Source organism: Pseudonaja textilis, chromosome 5 (assembly GCF_049901715.1).
Source record: "Pseudonaja textilis isolate UNSWEBS1 chromosome 5, rPseTex1.2, whole genome shotgun sequence".
In the NCBI taxonomy this organism is placed as follows: domain Eukaryota; kingdom Metazoa; phylum Chordata; class Lepidosauria; order Squamata; family Elapidae; genus Pseudonaja; species Pseudonaja textilis.
In genome coordinates, this window is record NC_141994.1 from 26,380,743 (window position 1) to 26,406,152 (window position 25,410).

Consider the following 25,410-nt stretch of genomic DNA (forward strand, 5'->3'; position numbering starts at 1 on the left):
AAGAAGAAGAAGAAGAAGAAGAAGAAGAAGAAGAAGAAGAAGAAGAAGAAGAAGAAGAAGAAGAAGAAGAAGAAGAAGAAGAAGAAGAAGAAGAAGAAGAAGAAGATGATGATGGGGTGGGGTGGGCAGGGCCAGCCGGTCAGTTGAAATACCAGTTCGGCGAACCAGATGCCAATTTAACAACCGGTTCACCCGAACTGGTCCAAACCGGTAGAATCCCATCCTTGCGCAATCCCCTTTTGCGACCGTATGACCAGCAAAATCAACAGGGAAGCCAGATTCACTCAACAACTGTGTGTCTCATTTAAGGCCTGAGGTGATTCACTTAACAAACGTGGCCAGAAAGGTCGTAAAATGGGGGGAAACCCTCCCTTAACACTTAGCAACAGAAATTAAAGGTCGTAAGTCTATCTGTAATATCCAAATATCGGGTTCTAAAACTGTATTGCAATCGCTCACTTGATGGAGAAGAAGCAGGGTCTTCTGGTTCAAATTAAAGAAGATGGATTTGGTATCAGCCTCATGTTGCTTAAGCCATTAAAATGTACTAGGGAAGATTTTAATTCACTCGCATAGCATTTATATGGAAATAAGACATTGGGCAAATGTCACCGTAATGGGTTGAACTGATTTATGCTTTAATTGGGGACCTGAAAAGAGAGCTTAAATTTAATTTAAGATTTATTCATTGCTAGTGGGTGGAGGAAATCGGAAGAGCAATATTTATACTAAGTTTTCCTGAGATGGCTGAGAGAAATGTTTTATTTTCATTTTTTTAAAAGAGAAAGATAATCCAGAGAAAGCACTTAAGGAACTATTAAAACTATTATGGCACATTGCATCAGCTTGTATTCCTATGCCGCTGCTCTAAACTTAGGCCTCTCTTACAGAAACAAAGATAATATGGAGGTCTTAAAAATGAGTGAAATAATTATTTGTTTCATGGAAACCCTTTCTACCCCATTCCATGTTTCTCCACAAAAGAAAAACAATAGAACACACTCACACACAAAAGTAAGTCTCACACCTTTCTAATATAAATATTGATTGGGATTATTTCTGTTAAGTATTAGTTTAGCCATGGGAGTCTTTCTGAGACTCTCTCAAAGCAAAAGATGTTTGAAACAAGCAGAATAGAAAAGGTGAAGTTTGGCGTTAGAGAAGACGCCTCAGAATTATGTGAACAGCCAAAAAAACAAACTAATGGATTGTCGTCCATCAACCCAGAATTCTCCTTCAAGGCATGAATTTCCAGGCTCAAATTATCCTATGTTGGAGACATTCTCATTAAAAATGAGAATATTTGTATCTCAGGGTTGACATGAGGGCTCCTGGATGCTCTCTGAGCTTGGTTGTTTTCTTGCAGATGTTTTATTACCCAACTAGGTAACATCAACAATGCTGGAAGGGAAAGAGGTTTTTTTGAAGGGGGGAGGAGGAAAGGAAGGAGGAGGGGGAGGAGGAGTATTTTATTTTCTTTATGTACACTAAGAGCATATGTTCTCTGAGCTTGGTTGTTTTCTTGCAGACGGCAGAGAATATAAATCCTTCCATTTCCCATCAGTTAATTAGAACAGAAGAAGCTTCTTGGGTGAGGATCAAAACATTTTCAAAGTTTTTAAAAAATGAGAAAGTCTAGTTGCCTTTCGGAAGAAGCACTTTTTGGGTCACAGATTCTTCTTTGGCTTTCAGCCCACTGTTTACTTTCTGTCTGGCTTGTAAATCACCCTGCCCACCGCTCCTTCTGTTCTTCTATGACTTACACATTCGGTTAGATGCCCTGACCTTATCAGAAAATCAAGGCCAAATCAGAATTTGTCTTAAAGAAGTTGTGCATTTAAAAGGAACAAGCAGCGTCTGCACCATAGCTGCTCTTTTCTTACTACAGAAACTAAATAGCCGCATGAGGGTTTAAAAACTCAAAGCTGTGGCCTTAAGACTAAAGGACTGTTCCCATCCCTCCCTTCTTTTCTTGCACCAAAAATGTGTTTTCTTCCAGCTACTTTAAGTCTCAATTATGCCAACAGCTTAAATTATTTTGCTTCAAGGTCACTCGGTGGGGAAAACGAGAGAAGTGAACTTGATACATGACGGAATTGCCAAGAGGGAAAATCAGATCAGATCATAGACTATAAATGTTATTAAGATGGATTAAAAATCCAATAAGAAATATTATCCATCAGAAATTAGTTACCAGGCCTATAAAGAAAATGTGATTATTGTTATTTTGGCAAGAAAAGTATGCTAATTATAATTGTTAGGACAAGATATATATATACCCAGTCGACACACTGTTTGAATGAAATATTTAGAATAGAAATAGAACAGAACAGAACAGAACAGAACAGAACAGAACAGAACAGAACAGAATAGAATAGAATAGAATAGAATAGAATTCAAGGAATTTGTCTTGATGCAAATGCTCTCAAGGTACATAAAAAAAAGATACATTCATCAAAAGTCAAGAATCATCAGGTACAACACTTAATAAGATTTTTTGTAAATCTAAAATAAAAAACATAATAAAAAGAAAAAAGAAATTAGTTACCAAAGGAATAAATGGATTGGTTTCTTTCAGCCAAAGAGACAGTCTGAAGGTATCTTTTGAGAGGGTGAATTTAAACCAGAGGTAGGGAGGATTTGATAACAGATTTGGAAGGGGTCTTGAAGGTCTTCTAGTCCAACCCCCAGCTCAAGCAGGAAACCCTATACCATTTCAGACAAATGGTTGTCCGGTCTCTTCTTTAAAAACCTCCAGTGATGGAGCAGCCACAACTTCTGGAGGGAAGCCATTCCACTGATTAATTGTTTTCACCTATTCTCCAAAGCACCAGAATGCAAGACAAGAAGCAATGGATGGAAAATAATCAAGGAGAGAACCAATGTGGAATTAAAGAGAATTTTCTTAACAGTGAGGGCAATTAACCAGTGGAACAGCTTGCCACTATAGACGTTGTGGCTGCTCCATCACTAGAGGTTGATGAATGGTTGCAGGAACTGGGCCTGGCTAGTCTAGTGAAGAGAAAGACCAGGGGAGACAGGAGAGCAGTCTTCCAATATTTGAGGGGCTGACACAGAGAGGAAGAGGGGGTAAAGCTATTTTCTAAAGACCTGAAGGCCAGAAAAGGAGTAATGGATGGAAATTGATCAAGGGGAGATACAACCTGGAAATAAGGAGAAATTTCCTGACAGTGAGAACAACCAACCAGTGGAATAGAAGTTGCCTTTGGAAGTTGTGGGAACTTCATCACTGGAAACTTTCATGAAGACACTGGGCTGCCATCTGTCAAAAATGGTGTAGGGTCCACTTGGGCTGGTGAGGTTGGGCTAGCTGACCTCCAAGGTCCCTTCCAACTCTGTTAATCTGGATCTATCTGTTAAAGCCCCTTGTCTAGAATGGTGTAGGGTCTCCAGGTGAACTGGAAGGCTTACAGGGTCCATTCAGTGTATTCTGGGCGTCAAATGTATATAACTCTCCATCATTTTGTGGGCTCAAAATGGATTTTACTTTTTAGCAATACATTTCACTATTTGGTATTTAAAGTCCCAGCTTCAAAAAGAAGAAGAAGAAGAAGAAGAAGAAGAAGAAGAAGAAGAAGAAGAAGAAGAAGAAGAAGAAGAAGAAGAAGAAGAAGAAGAAGAAGAAGAAGAAGAAGAAGAAGAAGAAGAAGAAGAAGAAGAAGAAGAAGAAGAAGAAGAAGAAGAAGAAGAAGAAGAAGAAGAAGAAGAAGAAGAAGAAGAAGAAGAAGAAGAAGAAGAAGAAGAAGAAGAAGAAAGTCCTTCTTTTCCAGAAATTTCTTGAACCTTAACCCTTGCCTGCTTTGGTTCAGACATTTTCATTTTGATTTAGCTCCAATTTGCAGATAGCCATTAATTGAGGTCAAGCTGTCATTTCTATTTACAGTAGAGGCTGGATAAATAGTTATCAGGGTTGTGTAAGGCGAGGAATTGAAAGAATCTCAGGTATTAACAAGATGCGATGGCTATAGGCATGCAATCCCTTCTAAATTTAGCTCCTGAATCTCTGCAGTTTCACTTGCTGGGTTTGCTAGGTGGACGGCACACGCGAGGGTGAATTGGACAGGACTTGTGAACTGCAATTCAACAATCTCACAGAGAATTGTTGTAATCCCTGAATCAACTGAGTCAGAAGAAGGAAGGAAGGAAGGAAGGAAGGAAGGAAGGAAGGAAGGAAGGAAGGAAGGAAGGAAGGAAGGAAGGAAGGAAGGAAAACAGCACAGCAGAATGACAGAATAACAAAGTTGGAAGGGACCTTGGAGGTCATCTAGTCCAACCCCCTGCTCAAAAAGTAGACCCTATACCCTTTCATTGTTCAGTCTCTTCTTAAAAACCTCCAGTGATGGAGCACCAATAACTTCTTGTGGCAAGCTGTTCCACTGATTAATTGTCCTCACTGTTAGGAAGTTTCTCCTTAGTTCCAGGTTGCTTCTCTCCTTGGTTAGTTTCCATCCATTGTTTCTTGTCTTGCCTTCTGGTGCTTTGCAAAATAAGTTGACCCCCTCTTCTTTGGGAATGCTGGAAGACTGCTACCATGTCAAGCCTGATCCTTAATTTCTCCAGACGACCCAAATCCTGCAACCGTTTCTTCATATGTTTTGTCTCCAGGCCTTTAATCATCTTAGTTGATTAAATCCAAGGTTCATTTTAGTCATTCTTAACTATATTTTCCAAAAATATATTTGGGACATTCTGTATATAACTTTTGGGGTGGGAACATTTTTTAATAATAAACAGCTCTTTGATTATAAACAGTTACTTTCACGGATTGGGTATGTCTAGTTGAATGAAAAGATGGTTTGGGGGTGACATGATAGCAGTCTTCCAATATCACAGGGGCTGCCCCAAAGAAGAAGGAGTCAAGCTACTCTCCAAAGCACCTGAAGACAAGACAAGAAAGAATGGATGGATGGAAACTGATCAAGGAGAGAAGCAACCTAGGACTAAGGAGGAATTTCCTAACAGAGAGAACAATTAATCAGTGGAACAAACTTGCCTCCAGAAGTTGCTGGAGGTTTTTAAGTCAAGATGGACAGCCTTTTGACTGAGATAGCATAGGATCTCCTGTTTAAGCAGAGGGCTGGACTAGAAGACCTCCAAGGTCCCTTCCGACTATATCATTTCAGACCAGCGGCTGCCCAGTATTTAAAGCTGGATGCCAAGCTGCAGCTCGGAAAATGAATACAGAATACAGAATGAACCCTGGATGTCTGAGCACACACACACACAGACACACACACACACAGTGGCGCCTTGTCTGGGAATTTAATGTTGACTTTGAAGCACTAATGGAAAAAGGACCTTGTTAATGCTCATTACAGGATGCATCCATCAATACGCTCTTAAGTTGCAGCGAAGGAAGATCGTTCTCTTGGTCCCTCCTGCTATTCAGCCCTCATTCTTTCCCTGAAATTAATTTTATCATTTATCCAGATCACACACTGCACAAATGATAAGAGAATGGTTAAAATAAAGATGGCAAAATGCCGCAGCACGTTACGGAAAACTTTGTGGGAGAGAACATAAAAGTGTACAGTTCTGGGGGAGAACGGAGAAACAGCTAATTTTTTTCCCCAATTTTTCCGCCTAACCAAACTCTCAGCTGACCAAAACTTTAACGATAAAGTCCACAGTGCTATTTCACCTTTTTTTTAAAAAAAAATGTGATTGTTGAGCAAGACGTTGGAGAGAATTCAACAAAGAAGTAAAATGCTTGTGGATCTTCTCTAGTTTTCAATAAATGTCTCTTTATCCAAGCAGTCCTTGACTTAATGTAAATCCAACAATTTCTCTTGCAAAGGGAGGCAGCTCTTAAGTGAGTTTTGTCAATGTATTTGCCCCATCCATGTGTTCTGTGGCACCTCACGCATGTATGAAAGGAGTGGGGTGCTGCTGCGGGTTCGCAGGGGTTCAGGAGAACCCCTAAGCTAAGATTCTGTGCAGTTCAGAGAACCCCCCCCAAATCCCACTGCTGGCTGGCCTCGCCCACCCCTCCCCTCCCAGGAGTCCCCATGTGGCCCGTTTTGGATGCAGGCAAGCGCAAAGCACACACAGAAGCTCAGGTAGAGCAAAACAAAAACAAAAAAAACCCCAGAGCTTCCAGAAGTTTGGGAAGACCAGAAACGGGCCTGTTTCTGGCTTCCAGAGAGCCTCCAGAGCCCAGGGAAGCCATTTTCGTCCTCCTGGAGGCTCGAATAAAGCCTCTGGGGCCCGGGGAGGACAAAAACACCCTCTTGCTGTGGTGCAGGAAGCTGACTAGGCCACACCCACCGTGGCCATGCCTAGCAGCAACCGGGCAGAGAACCCATTGCTAAAATTTTGGAAGCCCACCCCGGAGTGGACTTCGACCCCAGGGTGGCTACCACCATGTTTGCCTTTCCAATTCCCCTCCTTGAAGAAGTCCTGGATTCTCACATACTTGTGGGACTTTTTTGCCATGCCTTGAGTTGGTGTGTTGTCCTCCTTAAAAAGGTCACCATGTCTGAAGACCATCTCAACCAGCGAGAGGTAAATTCTCGAGCTGCATTGTTTGTGGGTTTGCTGTCCGAACAAACTCACTATTCTGACCAAGGCTTCGGGAGACCGTAATTAAGCACACGCTTAGTCCAAACAACTCTTGTTTTATTTTAACGCTGGGAATTATGTTCATTCCCACCCGTAATGAGTCCCAAACAGTCCCTTGAGATAAGCACCCACCTTTCTCTCCATTGAATTGCTGCCAAAAACTAAAGTGCCAAATTAACTGTAAAAAACCAACCGAAGTACTAAGTCCACACAGAGCTTCAAGGTTTAATCCGAACAGAGCGAACGACTTTGCTTCCTGCAAAGGTTTCTCTGCCTTTGCATTTCCTTTATACCTTAGGACAGGGGCCATCACCTCCAAGCCTTACTCCCAAGTCGCCCCTTTTGTTTCAACTGCTCTCGCCTTCTAGCAGCTCTGCGCACATGCACACAGGGAACAGGCTCCCCTTGTTCCTCTGCCTCTCTGTTGCCAGACTTGGGAGGCAGCAAACAACTCCCAGATGGTCCTGGCCCCATCTCTGCATTGGACATAGGACCCTCATCCGAGTCCACCCCAGTCTCCCAGACTGGTCCCCGTTCTTCCCCACTGTCTGATTCCGCTGCTGTCTGCATAGGCTGTCAGCAAACCACAACATTCATGGAGATAACAGCCAACCCTGGAAGGATTGTTTGAAACTCACAGCTGCCCTCAAAACACCCAGAGCAGACTTCATTCAACAAGCAACAGATACTGTGCCCCAACTGGTTGTGTCCTTCAGCCAACCTTGGCCAACTCACAGTATTTCATAACAACTGCTGCGTTTGGGGCCTGCTCCACTTCCATTTTGATTTCTCCCACTTGTATCCCAAAAGCAGACAAGAGTTTAGAGACAGGTGCTTGGGCAGAAGCCAATGAACTCTTCAGCATTCCAGAGCTTAAGAAAAGATCTCCAATCCCTTTTCTTCATCATTCTAGTCCTTCTCAGAAACTGCCCTTCTCAGCCAGGGTGTGACCTCTTCTGCGATGCTTGTTCTAATTTTGTTTTTTTGTTTTCAAAGGAAATTCAGCCCCCCATTCTAAGCAGGAGCATCTTCTACGCCCAACAGCTGCACCCCAGGGCTACTCAGGCATCCTCAAACCAGGGTTCCAGCTCCAGAGGAATCCACAGCCTTTCCCCCAAAATATGTGGGCAAACGCTCAACAGTCCTAGCATAGCTTTGACTTAAGGTAGAGCATGTCCCCTTTCAAAGCAAAGGGCCCAGCAGCTGTGGGGAAAACGAACACACAAGGGAACAGCTTAAACCCCCTAAGATACGCAGGAGCAGCTGGCCCCTTTCTTGGTGCCAATGGGGTAGCCCCAGTGAAAGAGTCTGTTCAGCCTACAGCTCTCAGCAAAGGTTCACACAGTTGACCAACAGATGGGTTGGCATTCTCAGGGACACTTCCAAACTGCTTTGAACCACAAGGTTTGAGCCGAGGTGGTCAGATGGGCAGCTGTCACCAAACTCTGAATCCTGAGTGTTTGTAGGGAAACCCTAAAGATGACTTAAGACGTGAACATTGGGCGCTATCTAACAAAATGGTGAAAAAAAGGAAGGTTCTACATTTAGGCAAAAAAATTAAATCAAACGCACAGGTACAGTATAAGTGGTACCTTGCTCAATAGTAGTAACCGTGAGAGGGATCTCGGTGTCCTAGTGGACAACCATTGAAATATGAGCCAGCCGTGTGCAGCAGCTGCCAAAAAAGCCAACAGAATCCTAGGCTGCATTAACAGAGGGATAGAATCAAGATCACGTGAAGTGTTGATACCACTTTATAAGGCCTTGGTAAGGCCACACTTGGAATGCTGCATCCAATTTTGGTTGCCACAATGTAAAAAAAGACGTTGAGATTCTAGAAAGAGTGCAGAGAAGAGCAACAAAGAGGATTAGAGGACTAGAGGCTAAAACATATGAAGAACAGTTGCTGGAATTGGGTATGGCCAGTTTAGAGAAAACTAAGGGAGACATGATAACAGTCTTCCAATATTTGAGGGGCTGCCACACTGAGAAGAGGGAGTCAAGCTATTCTCCAAAGCACCAGAGGGCAGGACAAGAAGCAATAGATGGAAAGTAATCAAGGAGAGAAGCAACTTAGAACTAAGGAGGAATTTCCTGACAGTGAGAACAATTAATCAGTGGAACAACTTGCCTCCAGAAGTTGTGGGTGCTCCAACACTGAAAGTTTTAAAGAAGAGATTGGATAACCATTTGTCTGAAGTGGTGTAGGGTTTCCTGCCTAAGAAGGGGGTTGACTGGAAGACCTCCAAGGTCCCTTCCAACTCTCTTATTCTATTCTATTCCTTGTTCTATTCTATTCTACATGATTTTGTTCATGTCACCCAAGACAAGAAGTGATGGATGGAAACTGATCAAGGACAGAACTTAGAAGAAATTTCCTAATAGGGAGGGCAATTAATCAGTGGAAAGGGTTGCCTTCAGCAGTTTGTGGGTACTTCCATCATTGGGGGCTTTTAAGAAGAGACTGGACAACCACTTGTCTGGAATGGGTTAAGGTCTCCTGATTGAGCAGTGGGTTGGACTTGAAGACCTCCAAGGTCCCTTCCAACTCTGTTATTCTGTTATTCGAAAAGCAGGATTTTGCAACAAGAGTTATGGAGCAATGAGGAAAAAAATTGATGCATCATCATTGCCTTTCAACTGGCCAGACAATCAAAGACAAGCCCTCTTTTCAAGGGCGTGGCACGCCTTGTATACATGTCAAAAAGGCAGAGCAACAAGCACCCAGATGCACCCACCATTTTGAAACCACATGCTCCTGATAGGAGCCCTATAACTGATCCACCCTTCCACCTTTTTTTCCAAGGCTATTGTGATTTCAAACAGTCACTAAATGAACTGTTGTAAGTCCAGGACTACATGAGCTAATTTTTCAGGGTTAACACACAGAGCCTATTGCCTGGGAAGGACCAGATAAGGCTCAAACCATTGGGATGGGGTGGTCAGACCTTGCTCACTTCTGTTTTCATAGGGAGTGCAAGCTAATTCTGTTCTGAGCCCTCCTCTCCTCTCCCCTCCCTTCCCAACCTCAATGGTCTCACTCCAACAGCAATGCAGACAGTTGGCAGAGAGAGGGAAATTTGCAGGTCTAAAATGCGGTAGACTAGCTAATTCAATGTTTCTAACAAACCCAATTAACTGGGTTAATTTATGGAGAAGGGGGGAGGGGAAGAAGAAGAAGAAAACAAGCTGCAAATCAAACTTGGGCCCTCCAGTCTACACAGACACAAATTTTGTGGGATTGTTTGGCAACAGTCTAGAAATGACACCTGTTCCAGATGTTTCTCCTTCATCTCAATTTCTCTTACCGGATTGAGCTTTCTGGGCATTTTTGAAGCATGGATGAGGTCTCTGCTTAGGGAAATGTTAAGATTTGGGGCCAAAGATCATATAACAATGCTTTTTTATTATTATTATTATTAATTAAGCATAAATTTTCCCCCATGGACACTTACTGTGATGACCCAGAGTGTAACACAAACGTAATAAAATCCAAAACATAAATAATTGTCTTTTAATGCCTTCAACTTGACCCCACTGTTCAATAATTCTCAGTTGGAGATAAAAGGTATTCAAAAATAGTCTTCAAAAGAAAGCAATACAGTCCGAACTTAATGAGCAGATAGAGGTGAAATAAAAAACCAAACAAACTACAGTAATGAAATTTCCACAACGGACCAGGATAAGTAATTACCAACTGCAAGGAGATAACAAGGCAGAGTCTGTTGGAAGGACGCCAACCAAGATAACTTCGGCCCAAAATAAAACACGCTTTGCTTCTGGCAATGCTGTGTTGTAATTGTCTCTCTTATATACTAGTCTCCCCAGCTGCAACCAGTGAGGGGGATCATGGCCACTTCCTCTCTCATAAACCAAGTTGTTGCCTTCTCCATTCCTCCCTGAATCTCCTAAGATGCAGAGGGGATGGGCCTGGTTCTTCCTCTGACTGCCCAGCTGGTCTTTGCCCTTCCCCAGGCTCCTCCATAACCTTCGGAGCCACACCTCCACTCCCTGTCAGCTGTTCCTCCTCTCCCTCAGAGTCCAACTCTACCAAGGGCATGACACTTACCAGGAACACACAGAAACCCAAATATGATAGAAAGACCTCATTATTTAAAGAGAAGACAAACGGCCACATCCAATGCAATGCATAGTTACCTTCGTGATACATGGCCATTCCCCAGGGTGCCATCTGACACAATAAGTGTAACACAATTTGTTTTGTACAATCGTTTCTCCCTCCAGAGATCTGTCTCATTTACCATGAGATTAAGAACCTCATACAAGGCCATCCTTGAGTTCTACAGAAAGCTCCGCCAGCATGAAATTGGATGCCACCATGAACAATCTTCTATTGTCTCTACTCCCTGTTCCTGCCAGTCACTTTGGACAGCAGTCCAAAGGCATGGGCGATGAAGACGAACAGAATTTATACAGCCCACCAGGGCTGCCCTCAAATAGTATTGAAATAAGTAGAGAAGTTTAACATTTCACAGCTAAGGATGACTTATGTTTGTGGAAATTCTCAGTCATGGTTGATCCAACGGGTTGTTTTTTTGTTTTTTTTTCAAGAGGCAACTGGACTTTCTGGTTGGTGTTTTTTTTTTTTTTTGAAGAAGTTTCGCTTCTCATCCAAGAAGCTTCTTTAGTTCTGACTGGATGGAGGGAAATGGAAGGGTTTATACTCCTTGCAGCTAGCTAGTCATTTGCATTCTTTTAGAAAGTCATTGAGGCAACTTTGAGGTTTGTCTGTGTCCTCAGGGTCACCTGAGTAGTGCAAATGACAAACCTCCAAGTGGCCTCAATGACTCTCTAAAAGGATGGAAATGACCAGCTGTCTGCAAGGAATATAAATCCTTCCATTCCACACCATTCAGTCAGAGCTGAAGAAGCTTCTTGGATGAGAAGCAAAATGTCTTCAAAGAAAAAAAACAGAGAATCAGTTGCCTCTTGAAAAAAAAAGCACCTTTGGGACAAAGGAAGGATGACCTTCCTCCTGTCCCCGTAGCTACCTGTGGTTACGAAAGTTGGATCTTAGGAAAGAAAATTGAGTCGTTTTAGCTGTGGTGCTGGAGAAGTTTCCTGCGTATTCCTTGGATAGCAAAGGTGACCAACAAATAAGACCTGGACCACACAAAACCAGAAATGTCCCTGGAAGGCAAAAATCGCAAAACTACATCTCAGTCTACGGAAATTCTCAGTCATACAGATCATGGTTGTCTCAAAGGTGCTTTTTTTAGGAGGCAACTGGACTTCCTTGTTTTTTCCCCTTTGAAGACATTTCACTTTTCATCCAAGAAGCTTCTTCAGCTCTGACTGGATTCCATTCCCTGCCACCCAGTCAGAGCTGAAGAAGCTTCTTGGATGAGAAGCGAGACGTCTTCAAAGAGAAAAAACAAGGAATTCCAGTTGCCTCCTGGAAAAGCACCTTTGGTCCGCCTCACTCACTTCGGCTGGGTCATTCAGGAGAACCCAATGGGGAATACAATCCTGTCTGGAAGAGTGAGCGGTAAAAGGAAACCAGGCTGGTAAAGAACACGGTGGCTGGATACCATCAAAACTGAGCCAAAACATAGAACAACTCAAAGAAGTCGTGCAGGATCAGAAGATGTGGAAAGACCTGGCCCACAGAATCACCGAGAGTTGGATACTAGTGAGTAGATCACATCAACAACAACAACCGATTGTGGAGGGCCCAGCAGATGAAAGGGTACATTTCAGGGCTGGGCTGCTAGGGGTTCGCAGGGGTTCAGGAGAGCCCCTAAGCTAAGATTCTGTGCAGTTCAGAGAATCCCCAAATCCCACTCCTGGCTGGCCCCGCCTACCCTGCCCGTCCCCTCCCAGGAGTCCCTACGCGGCCTGTTTTGGATGCAGGTAAGCGCAGGGCGTGCATGGAGGCTCAGGGAGGGTGAAAAATGGGCTCCCAGAAGTTCGGGAAGGCCAGAAATGAGCCTGTTTCCAGCTTCCAGAAAGCCGCCGGAGCCCGGAGAGGGCAAAAGCCCCCCCCCCCCCGTGGTGCAGGAGGCCAACTAGGCCATGCCCACCATGGCCACACCCACCCAGCAACTGGGCAGAGAGCCCGTTGCTAACATTTTTGAAGCCCACCACTTGGTGTGTTTGTGCCTTAGTTTAGCTGGAATTTGGGAAAGTCTCTGATTTCAACCATTCTGATTGATTGATTGATTGTTTAGTGTTTCATCCTCCATGCTAAAAATGCAAGCCATCTGTTTTTCACTGCTCTAACGTTCATCCTTCCCTCTGGAACTCCCCTTTTTCACAAAACATGAATGCTTCAAGTGAACCGAAGTCTTGAATTGAATACATTTTATATTATAAAATGTACAGACTTCAAACGAACGGAATTCTTCTTCAATTCAAGCTTAGCTCCTTATGTCTAAGTGGCATGTTTCCTTGGTAGGATGTGTAGTTTTCTTGGCAACCAGTCCCTTATCATCATCTTGTCCCAAAGGAGCTTTTTTTTCAAGAGACAGCTGGATTTTCTTGTTCTTCTCTGAAGACATTTCGTTTCTCCACCAAGAAGCTTCTTCAGCTCTCCTGAAGCTCCTTGGAAGAGAAGCGAAACATCTTCAAAGCAGAAACTCCAGTTGCCTCTCGAAAACCCATGACCTGGATGACTGATAATCTACATAGACAATCGACGTTGCCTTCTTCTGAAATATTTGTTCCATGTCTCCATGAAACACAATAGTCCTCAAGATTTTCTGATGTCTCTCATTTAAACATCAAAAGGGTACAATCACAACCTTTGCAAGATCAGCCAAGGTTGTGTATAGGGAAGACAAACAAAGGTAATATCCTGATCTCATCTTTCTACATTAAGCCTATGTACAAATACACCTCCAGTTGTACCAAAAATTAGGTGGCGTCGCTTGCTTTTTTGATCCTCCCCTGATTTCAGTGGGAACAACTCTCCATTGATGTAGAGTCGTGAACCTACTGCTATAAATTATCCCAATGACCAGATGGTAAAGACACAGAAGCACTGATAAGATGGAAAAACACCAGAAGTCAAAACACAGGGCAAAAAATGAGCCCATCTTAACCGTTGTACTAACTTGTTCTTCCCATCCATCTGATGAGAAAATTCTCAGATTGAGATGGTCTCAACCTTCAGTAAAATAAAAAATAAAAATAAATCCACCAGGGAGAGAAAATTGTTCTTACAGCTCAATCCAAATCAGTCAATCAGAATAGAGCCGGAAGGGACCTTGGAGGTCTTCTAATCCAACCCCTGCTCAAGCAGGAGACCCTATCCCATTCCAGACAAGTGGCTGTCCAGTCTCTTCTTAAAAACCTCCATTGATGGTGCACTTACAACTTCTGGAGGCAAGGAGTTCCACTGGTTAATTGTTCTCACTGTTAGGAAGCTTCTCCTTAATTCCAGGTTGTTTCTCTCCTTGGTTAGTTCCCATCCATTGCTTCTTGTCTTGCTTTCTGGTACCTTGGAAAGGAAGCTGACCCCCTCCTCTCTATGGCAGCCCCTCAAACGCTACAATACTGCTCTCATGTCCTCCCTAGTCCTTCTTCTCTAGACTGGCCAACCCAATTCCTGGAAATTCCTACAGCCAGAACGGAAATACTGAAGTGGGGAGGAGGGGTGAGTTTCACTCCTTTGGAGACCTGTGTGCGGAATCTCCTATCTCTTGGAGAATGTGAGCATGGTCTTTTCATACATACATTAGAGAAGCAGCCATTCACTCATCACTTGTTAAAAGCGCTGATTACAACAAGTGGCCCGATAAACGTCCGTAATCATCCAATAACTTTAATGCCTGAACCCGCTGATATTCTTTCACACACAGAGAGAGACAGAGAGGCAGAGAGGCACGAGTCAAGCGCAAAGCTGAAGAAAGAGTTAATCTGACACCCATTTATCTGAGCTCAGCCAATTGTTCCATTATTTTCCTTTTCTCTCCGGTCCTTCAAGGCCTTTGGTAATTGCTCCGGGTGAGAGTTTTCTCTCCTCATTCCAAGACAATACCCTCGTCTGAAGCCCAACGCAACAGCTTCATTGGAAAGATGTGAAGAACAGATATGACTAAACGAAAGCCCGGCTCGTTCATTTTTCTGGCTTTCACGCCCAACCTTGACACAGATATCGGAGTGGAAGCCACCGTGTGTCAAGAGTGCACATGTTATCAATGAGGTGAGATGACACAATGACACGGATGACATCACTTGCTTCTCCTATCCACACTGCCGGTTTCTCCTATGATGTAACTCAATTTGTGGCTATTCAGAGGTGGGTATTCAACAGGTTCTGACCGGTTCTGGAGAACTGGTAGCGGAAATTTTGAGTAGTTCAGAGAACTGGCCAATACCACCTCTGACTGGCCCCATCCCCATCGATTCTCTGCCCCATCGATTCTCTGCCTCCCGAGTCCCAACTAATCAGCTGGGTCTTCTTTGGTTGCCCTGCACAGGAGAATGGAGCTGGAAAGCAGGTTAGTGGGGTGGGGAGGGAATGGGGATTTTGCAGTAACCTTCCCCCAGGAGTGGGGAGGGAATGGGGATTTTGCAGTATCCTTCCCCTGCCATGCCCACCAAGCCCTGCCCACCAAGCCACACCACACCCACCCAAGCCAGGGCCACAGAACTGGTAATAAAAAAAATTGAATCCCACCACTGGTACTATTACTGCTTGCAACCTCCCAAGTCACTCTAATACATTTAAGGCTTAATTTTTATAATTAGCTTATAACCGGAAGGGCTAGGATTAACGTACCTAATCCTCTTGATCTCCAGCAGAAAAGCAGAACAACTCCATCTCTCTTATCCTATTTAAAAAAGACTTCGGCTGTACAGATATGGCTGGTGAACCAGCCTTTCTGTACATAGGCCATGATGAGGACCCTGTGCTCAGGTGAGGACAACAAATGAACGCTCAGATCTGTTGGGTTAGAGTACATTCTACCACATAATATGACTTGCATATAATTAGAAATATCTACACAATTCTCAGGCTTGAACAATCTGAGCCCCAGGAGTAGAGTTCAAAGTAGCTACTTTATTGTTCTCTGTAGAGGTATTGTGTTTCCCTGAAAATACGACCTACCCTGAAAGTAAGTCCTAGCTTGATTTTTACATGTGCACCCAGTATAAGCCCTACCCCCAAAATAAGCCCTAATTAAGACCCTGGCCACTCCAGGGTACACAGGTAAAAATTTAGGTAGAGTGGGGATGGGGGGGTGGAGCTGCCCTACTACTTACCTTCTCAAAGTTGCAGACAGGCCTTGCACACTTTGACCCATTTCTTGTGCAGCCAGCAAGACTTTCCGGATCGATCCGGAGCTGTTATCAGCTACAGAAGAAATGGGTTGAGGTGGGAGAGGCCTGGCTGCAACTATCCAAAGCCGAAGAAGTTCCTGAAGCCCTCTGTGTCAGCTTTGGAAACCATATTGAGATTTGATGCTACCACGCTGACACAATTGAGCCTGAGAAAGTGGGAGGGAGGAATTCATTTGAGTATATCTAGTTAGACAAAATGAAATTCTTTTGTTGGTTCAAGGTCACTGAGTGTGGCACATAATGAAATGGGAATCTTACTTTAGGACGGATGGTGATTGGACCATGTGATGTGATGAAGGTTAAGGGAGGATGGATTTGTAAGTTTTGACTTTTGCAAGGAAGTCCAAAACTTTCAGTTTCGGGATTCTACAGATGTGCCAATTACTACCCAAATAAAGGAGAGATGTCTGTCTTGGAGTTATTGATTGGAATGGAGGGTTGCTGGAATGCTGAAACTCTGACAGTACCAGTGAGATGAGTCAGTGGACAACACCCCCCCACACCCCCAAAAATAAGACCTGGTGCCTTTTTGGGTGGCAAAAAAAATATAAGTCAGAGTCTTACTTTTGGGAAAACATGGACTGGAAGGTTTCGCCTAGAAACAACCAGATAAGGCTCTGAGGCAAATGTTTCCCAACTTTTCTGAATTTGGTGGCCCAGGGTGGAGTGGGGAGAGGGGTTGGTTTTGTGTGGGAGGCAGGCATGCGTGCCCGCCACTCACACAAGTGGGACTGCGAACGCTGGTGCTCACCACTTGGAGTCGGGCTGCGCACGTGCCATCCCGTGGCTCACGTGGCCCAGTTGCAAGGAGATCACGGTCTGATAATGGGCCGTGGCCCACAGATTAGGGATCCCTGCTCCAAGGCATTCAAAGGGGGTGTTTGTCAAAATTAGTCCTCTTGTGGTTTTATGTAACGAATCCAGGCTAATTCCCTGCTTGATCCCTCCTACCCTACTGGGATGGTTGCTCTCCAACAACAATATCACAAGTGGGACATCACTTTGCCCCCGGTGCCCCTTTCCAGAGTTGCCCTAAGTGGATTAAGTGGATGACTAATCTTGAGGACAGAGAACGGCAACTTCTTCCCACCAATGAACCAATCCACAGTGGTCCTATTACTGCCCCTTGAAACCCTAATAATTCATGTTTTTTCTCAGCAGAAAAGAATGTACAAGCCAAATTTTTAGTTAAGTTTTCCTACAGCCAATATTCAGCTTCAAAACTGATCCTGTCTGTTTGACATAAGGATTGATGTTATCGTTTGGAATCGTTGGAATTTTTTTATTTCTTTCTTTCTTTTTGAGGCAGAAGCAGAGAAAAGGCATTAGGGAAAGAGAATTCATCTTTAACCATCTTTTGAAAGCTCTCGCTCCATCCATTTTGTTGTGCAGCTTCAATGCAACGGGATTACTATAATTAACTGCAAAAGCTTGCTGATTTGTTGATGCCATATAATGTCAATCTCTTTCATAAACTCATTAGAATCTTGGTTAAATAAATCATGAAAATTACGCAAGGAGAATGAAAAAAAAAAATCCAGCTCGTCTTACATTAGGACTAGCTTACCCTAAGGACTATTGCTCAGAAACAAAATTTTGTAAAAAAAAAAAGGAACAACAAAACTTCCCGGAACCAAAACTTTGGTCATTTGTTTGAAGAATATACTATTAGAATTCCAGAAATGTGGGATAGTCAGTCAGTCTGTCTGTCTGTCTGTCTGTCTCTGTGTGTCTCTCTCTGTCTCTCTCTGTCTCTATCTCTCTCTGTCTCTCTCTCACTCTGTCTCTCTGTCTCTCTGTGTCTGTCTCTGTGTGTGTGTGTGTGTCTCTTTGTCTCTCTCTCTCGCTGTCTCTGTCTCTCTCTGTCTCTCTCTCTGTCTGTCTGTCTCTCTGTTTCTCTGTGTCTCTCTGTCTGTCTCTCTGTCTGTCTCTCTGTCTGTCTGTCTCTCTCTGTCTTTCTCTCTCTGTGTGTGTCTCTCTGTCTTTCTCTGTCTCTGTCTCTCTGTGTGTGTCTCTCTCTCTCTCTCTCTCTCTCTCTCTCTCTCTCTCTCTGTCCCTATCTCCCTCTCTCTCTCAAACATTAGCTCTGGACTTACATCCATTCATTAGCAACTATTCCAAGTTACAACTAAATGCAACTTATGATTGATGGCCCCTTGGCAAAAAAGCCACATCTCTGGAGCCTTTTGAAAAAGTGTCAAAGGCCAATCTTATCTTCACCATCTGAATTTTGAGCATGGTCCTAAGTCTCTTTTTTCAGTGCCATTGTAACTTTTAATGGTCGCTAAAATGTGGTAGGTTTGGGACTACCTGAATCATGTTAATCCTGGATCTCTGGATGTCTTCCTCTTGATTTTCCATAAGCTTGGGTTATTTCTCTTTCATCCTTCTGAGATAAGAGAGTTAGGAATGTGACAAGTCCTAGATCTAGTGCCCACCTAACTTGCAATGGACAGTCTTCCTTCACTTCTGGAGTTATTCTTCTCCAGTAGTGTTACAAGAAGGATTCCAGAAACCTTTTGCAATCTAAATATTTTCCAGACCTTTAGATTAGTGTTGTGGGGAAAAAAAACAGACCTTCCCTATCTCTGCTGAACCATTTTCAGAAGAAGAAACTATTTTTCTTATCGTTCCAAATTAGCCACCAACCTCTAGCGCGTGTGTGTGTTTTCCCTATATCTTAATTCGATTCCTTCCTAACTAGTCTTAATACATGCAGCCCTCGACCATCCAACGTAAAGCTGAATTGGAAGAACAGCTGTTAAAAAATCCTAAATCCGGCTGGATTTTTTGCCTTGAACTTAAGACATCGAGCTGTGTATCACACAAAATAGAAGCGGGGAGCCCTTAAGGTTTTAAAGAGAAAGGGAAGACACAGGAAAACACATTTAAACTGCATTCAATAAGGGAAAAAATACATAACGTCCATAAAGCAGACAAATTAAAGCCTTGACAAGCAAATATCAGGTATATTGGATAAAAGGATCCTGCAAAGTTTATGCGTGTTTACACCAGAGTAATGTCTAATAAATCAAAGGGGCTTATTCCCAGAAATATGGGAGAGATCCTTATTTCTTGGAACTTGTGGCTGCAGTCCTTTTATCTGATGACACTTCTAAAAAAAAAAAAACTTCAGAATTAAAACTTAATTTTTTTCTTAACGCTTATATAATTTCACGGATTTCACTTTGGGTGGGAAGAGAAAGGGATAAAACCTCAGGAACGAAATGCTTCCTTTTCATCAAGCAACTTTTCAAGATGATTATTTGAAAATGAAGAGAGCGCCTGGCTTAATCCTTTTTCGACCTCACCCCCGGGGTTCCCTCAATTGGCACAGTTATATAAAATGTAATAATTAAGGTCTCTAAGTTGTCTAATATCCCTGACTAAAAGAATTATTCAGGCCGGCTTTTGTTTCCAATTCATACTGCCTTTCTTTGCTCAAAGATGGTTTTAGATCAACTTTTTAAAAATAAATTACGAATAAATAACAATTTTTTAATTACGATAACCAAGCCTTCCACCAGACAAATAGAGAAGGTTTTCCCTTTGTTTGACCAAGGGAAAATGTAGCACATACAGGAATAGAGTTTTACCCACAGCAGAATACTTTTTTTAAAAAAATAGGAAGATTAATTAGCTCCCTTGCTTTGACATCTAAAGATTTCACGCAGAAATACAAAAACAAAACAGGGTTTTGTTTTCAGGGTTCGAGCCTCTCAAAGAGAAAAATGATCTCAGTGACAAGAAAGCAACTGCCTTCCAACATTCAGCAGCTATAGTACTATCAGATTTTTTTTTTAAAAAAAGAAAAGAACACAGAGCCAAGAAGTTAAAAGGAAAATGCAAGACCTTCCTTCCAAATGACTGCCTTTGTCCCTAAAAATAAACCAAGTGCTCCTTCAACATATTTGGCCCCACTCAATCTATCAGCAGATCTAAATATTTTTTCCAGAGCACATATTCTCACTAACAGGACATTTTATTCAGAGGGTGAGACTATAAGTTCAATAGAAAAGAATATTTTATTCAGCCAAGTCTGGTTTAGACACACAAGGAATTTGTCTCCATGCAGAAGCTCTCAGTGTAAAGAGTGCAAAGCAACAGAATAAATGATAATATTCACAATAATGACCTCCCTCCAAAATAATTTCAAAAGCAGTTTATCCTTCTTGCTGTGACAGCTAACAAGCAGCATTTGGCTCAGGTTAAAGAATAAGAGGAAATTGGTATAGGAAACTCTTTAAGCATCTGGCTGAAAACAAATACCTTTATTTGAATCCTCTGCTTTTCTTTGATTTACGTAAAATAATGGTCCCCGATAAGACTTGTGCCCTCTAGACAGCCCAAGTAATATATTATTCAATGCACAATGAATGACCCAGAGGGGAAAAAAAATTTTTTTTTTTAATCCCTGAAATGCCTTGGCTGTAAAGATATTGCTATTCAGCACTGCATTGCAACAGGATCCAAAAGTTATACTTAGGATGTAAAATTAGCTACTCAATCTTCCCTACCCCAAGGAGGACCTTAACTCGGTAATATCTACTCTGCCATTAAGGAACAGGCTTTTTAAATACCATACTGAACATATTTATACCAATCGCTTGCATTTTATTGGAAGAGAGCAGCCCAAGCATCAAACTGGATCAGATATTATCCCCTATTAGCCATTAAAAACCTCTAGAAATGAGAGCCTTTGTATACCTCATGTTCCAAAGAAAGCAAATTTTTGTAAAAATAAGAAATGAAATAAAGTAAAAAAAAATCTTGTAAAAATTATAAAAATGACTTCAGGGCTGCGATTCTGTCCACTATTTATTTGCTAATGGGTGAAGGCACAAAACTGGTGCATTTTATTTTTATTTTTGAAAAATGGGCGTTTTAAATTGTAGTTATTTTCTGGAAAGCTAACGTGCTCGTCTCCAAATCCGTTCTTTTTTATGGAGAATGTAAGCTATGAAAAATTACACTGAATCTGGGCATTAGATATGACAAAGAACATGCGTTTACAAGTTGACAATGAAATGCAAGGGTTTTAAGTCCTGAATTCGGGGAACACAAAGATGTAAACATTTTTTCCCCAGACAAAGCATTCCTTTTAAAAAAAAATCTGAAATAAGAAGCTTGTGTTTTAAAAACATACAGCATAAAGAGAGCAAAATATCCTTCTCAAATGACTATAGTACAATCTTTCCACTTTCAAATCCTTTTAAATATTGTATAAATCGCAAGTGTTTTCTTTTCCCATGCATTTAAGGATGGAACGTTTCAATACAATTCTTAATACAGCATAGTATTTCAAAGTTTAGCCTGCCTGTCACTTGAACAATCACACAAGTTCACACTATATGAAGTTGGCTATACAATATGCAAATATACCACAAACATTAAAATGACATGCTGCTAACAAATATTGCCACCAGTTCATATTTTAAAAAATGACAAATTGCAACGGTTGGCACATGACCCTATCAAAACAAATACATTCCGGCAAATAATTTAATTTAAGTGGGAATTGATAAAATATTTCTGGGCTTAAAAATGTGTCTGAAGGCACCAGTGAAATCATATAGTATATAGTCTTTTTTAAATGACTAAGTGAAGACATAAGGCAGAGATTAGCATAAAACCAAGGCATTCTAGCACTCAGTATATTATCAATTGTTTCAAACCGGTTATTCAGGGAAGATCTTTGTTCCTAAATATTATTGCAGACACTGGATGCCTTTTAAATGCCTTTTCCATTAAAAAAACAACAACAAATCCATTTGTTTGTGGGCTTGTGTATATCTGTGGCTAAGTATTCATATTTCAGTACACATTATTTGAAACTGACCATATTACAGTCATATATCCAATTTCAAACAGACAAACATATTAGCTGCTAATTTTTCACATAACAAGGCCAGCATTTAATTATTTATCGGGTAGGCCTCCTGAATTTGACTGTCTACATTTTCATTTTGTAAAGAAAAGGTTTTAAAATTAAATCTGGTTATTGTCATCTAAGCAAGCAGACATAATAGCAACCCTATTATTCTGTCTTATTTTATCTATCTCTACCTATACCCATATCCTTCGGCTATTCCGATGGCTTATTTCCAAACTGAATTCTCATGTCCTTGTCTTGTCAAACAAAGCAATTTTAATTCAGAGCTGCCTTATAGAAGAATACCTGGCTGATCAGTTACAGACAGAAATCAAGGTTTAAAGATGCTGTACAGAAACCCTATTTATTTAGCACACAACTTCTTCCTTGCTAAATCTAAATTCAAAATTAATCTTTTATTCTTGCTTCCATGGTGATACTTCTAGCCTCAGAAAGAGTAGCCCGATAATTTCTATTCTTAAGCCTAGTTTAGTCTTTATATTTATTTATTCTTTGCAAGATGCATGTATTTGTGGTCAGTGCCAGATTTATTTTAGTGACTGACAGGGTGCTTCCAAATTAAGCAACAATCCTCTTGATTCACCGAATATAAAGTTGGGTTTTAAAATTTGTGAAAACGTGGAAGGAAACATTGCTTTCCTTCACACTGTGGCAGAACTCATGGAAATGGATACTTGGTATAAAAAAAAAATCAGGCTTCCTTAAATCACTTGAAAAAGGCAATTTTGCATGCAGTTGCAGATTTGTAATGATGCAATTCGGTTTTAACTTTTCTCTCTCTCTCTAGATCTCTAAGTAACCCACTGGAGATCTCAGAAAGTAACAGAGAAAAAATGGATCTAGTTAGGTAATGAACTGATAAACCTGAGCTGAAACCTTTAAAACAATTTGGATTTTGCTAAACCAGCCGATCAGTGTTTATAAAGCCCACAGAAGATGAGTTAAAGGGATAATAAGTAAGAACGATGCTTAATAACAATTGTCCATCTTTTTATTTTTATTTTAAAAAGAAACTGAAATTTTTCTACACTAACAAAACAAAGCGATTCCATTGGATCCTTTCAAGTCTCTTCTGTCTGTCCCTGGCCAGATTTTAAATCTTTTTTTTTTCCTGCTGTCTTTTCTTAACCGTGAATTTTGCATCTGTTTCCATCAAAGACAGGTGTGTTGTTTTCCAAAAGGAGGTGCTGAAATTCACACCTCAAAGAGGGCCGCGTTGCAGCCCTGCCGAAACGAAACAAGGAACTGTTGCTGTTGTAGAAGCAACATTTAAGTTCCCTTATATAGCTTTTTTTTTTAAGGAGGGGGGAGAGAAACAGCTCTAATTTTGCACATGCGTATAGAGGCACCGGAAAGCAGAGAGGGCTCAAAGCAAACCACCACCACCACCACCACCCCACACACAAAAAGAACCTGTCAAGAAAAACAGCTGGGCAAATTCTCCAGGTTGCAAAGAGAGTTTGGGAAAAGTTAAAGAGTTTGGGGACTTCGGGACAGCGTCTTTCAGTAGCGGCAAGAGAGGAAACGCTTTGACGTCGTCGCCCCCCATCTCTCTCTCTCTCTCTCTCTCTTTGCAAAAATGTTGGGTCCCAAAAATAGCCCTCGAAGTCACAGAGGGCCGGGACTGTAACTCGAAACTTTCTCCTTTGCGCGCAGCTGTAAACGGCCGGGAAGCCGAGAGGGGCTATTTAAGGATGCTCCGGAGTTGGCCGAGCGCAGGGAAGGGGTGTCACTACAAGTACCCCTTTCCTTCTCGGCCCCCTGCGAGGGTTTCTGCTCGCTGTCGGTCTCCCCCTCCAAGCACGGATGAGCGTCCTTCCCCAACCAAATATTGGTTCTACCTCGGATTTGCTGTCTTTTCCCCGCCCGTGGTTTTTCCAGCCTTATTCCCCACTCCTTGTGGCCCTCTTCAAGCTTCCTTCCTTCCTTCCTCATATTTCCTTTCCTTCCTCAACTCTTCCTTGCTTCCTTCCCTTCCTTCTTCATCTCCTTTCCTTCCTTTCCTTCCTTCCTTCCTCATCTCCCTCTTCCTTCATCTCTCCTTCTTTCCTTCTCCTTATCCCTTCCTTCCTCTCATTCTCTCCTTCCTTCCTTTCTTCATCTCTTCCTTCCTTCCTTGCAATCTCTCCTTCATTCCTTCCTTCCTTCCTTCCTTTCTTTTCTTCCTTCCTCTCTCTTCCTTCCTTCCCATCCTTCCTCGCATTCTCTCCTTCATTCCTTCCTTCCTTCATCTCTCTCTCTCCTTTCCTTCTCATCTCTTTCTTCCTTCCTCTCATTCTCTCCTTCCTTCCTTTCTTCATCTCCCCTCCTTCTCATCCTTCCTCGCATTCTCTCCTTCCTTCCTTCCTTCCTTCCTTCCTTCCTTCCTTCCTTCCTTCCTTCCTTCCTTCCTTCCCCTCTCTCGCCTTCTTTCCTTCTGCTCATCTCTTCCTTCCTTCCTCTCATTCTCTCTCCATCCTACCTACCTACCTTCTTTCTTCTAGCCCCACCGTCTCCCCAGCCCAGACCTTTCCTCCCAAGCCCCAGCCGGGCTCCGGCGGCACTTACGTGGTAGGCGACGGGAAGGGCCCTTCGGCGGAGAGGTTCATCACCAAAGACTGGCAAAGGGTCAGGCTGAAGAAGAACCACCAGCTCGCAGCCATCTTCCCGGGCGAAGATCGAGGGCCCCCTCCCCACCGAACACCCCCGGCCCCCTCCCCCCAAAAAAGACAGAAAGGACAAGGGGAGGAGGGGAGGAGGAGGACCACAAAAAGAAGAAGAAGAACCCAAGTGATGGAGCCCGCGAGGGAGGGAGGGAGGGAAGCAGGAGAAAGTTGGCAGGCGGAGAAGCGAGCGACTGAGCCCAGCCGGGCAAGGGGATAGCCTGCCCCGCTCGCTCTCCTTCCTCCGCGGAGCTTCTCGGCAGCTCAGGCGGCTGCGAGGGGGAGAGAGAAGCCGCGAGGCTGCGGAGGGCAGGAGGAGGCAGCGAGGCGGGCAGAAGCGACCGAGCCCAGGCGGTCACATCAGCGGCGGCTCTTCTGCCGGCGCTGCTCCTTGGCCGCCTCTGCCACTGCCGCCATCCGAGCCGGCTCGGGCGAAGCGGTGCCGGCGGCTTTCCGGGGGCAGCGGGGGCCGCGCCGAGCCTTTGCCGGCTTTATTCCCCGCTTGGGAGGCAGGAGGGAGGAGGAGGAGGAGGAGGGAGGGAGGGTGGAGCGAGGAAGGAGGAGGAGGAGGGCTCCGTCTGGGCTTCCCGCGGATTGGAAGAGCGCCTCGGATCCGAGCGAGGCGAGGCGAGGCGACTCAGCCCACCCGGGAGCCCGGCCGCCCCCGCCGCCTCCGCCTCCGCCTCCTGCGGGGACCCGCTTCGCCATACAAGGGAAGCCATGGAAACTCCCGAAGTTGGCGGCCAGCCGCCTCCTCCTCCTCCTCTTCTTCTTGCCCCTCCTCCCCCTTCCTCTTCCCCTCTCCTCTTCTTCCTTTCCTTCTCCCTCCTCTTCCCCCTCTCCTCTTTTCCTTCCTCCTTCTCTTCTTCCCTCTTCTTCTTCCTCTTCTTCCCTTCTCCTCTTCCCTGCTCTCCTCTTCTTCCTTTCCTTCTCCATCCTCTTCCCCTCTCCTCATTTCCTTCCTCCTTCTCTTCTTCCCTCTTC

The 25,410-nt window shown here is 43.3% G+C and overlaps 1 protein-coding gene across 6 annotated transcripts in view; it reads right to left on the reverse strand.

The window, feature by feature from the left end:
- CACNA2D1 (calcium voltage-gated channel auxiliary subunit alpha2delta 1) overlaps positions 1-25,025 on the reverse strand; it is a 311,501-nt gene extending 286,476 nt beyond the window's left edge. For all 6 annotated transcript variants that reach the window (XM_087934376.1, XM_087934375.1, XM_087934373.1 and 3 more), the window contains exon 1: positions 24,332-25,025. In XM_087934376.1, coding sequence (XP_087790502.1) covers positions 24,332-24,426 — 95 coding nt within the window. In that variant the 5' untranslated portion in view covers positions 24,427-25,025. The remainder of the gene's footprint in view (positions 1-24,331) is intronic.
- Between the last annotated feature and the right edge of the window lie 385 nt (positions 25,026-25,410).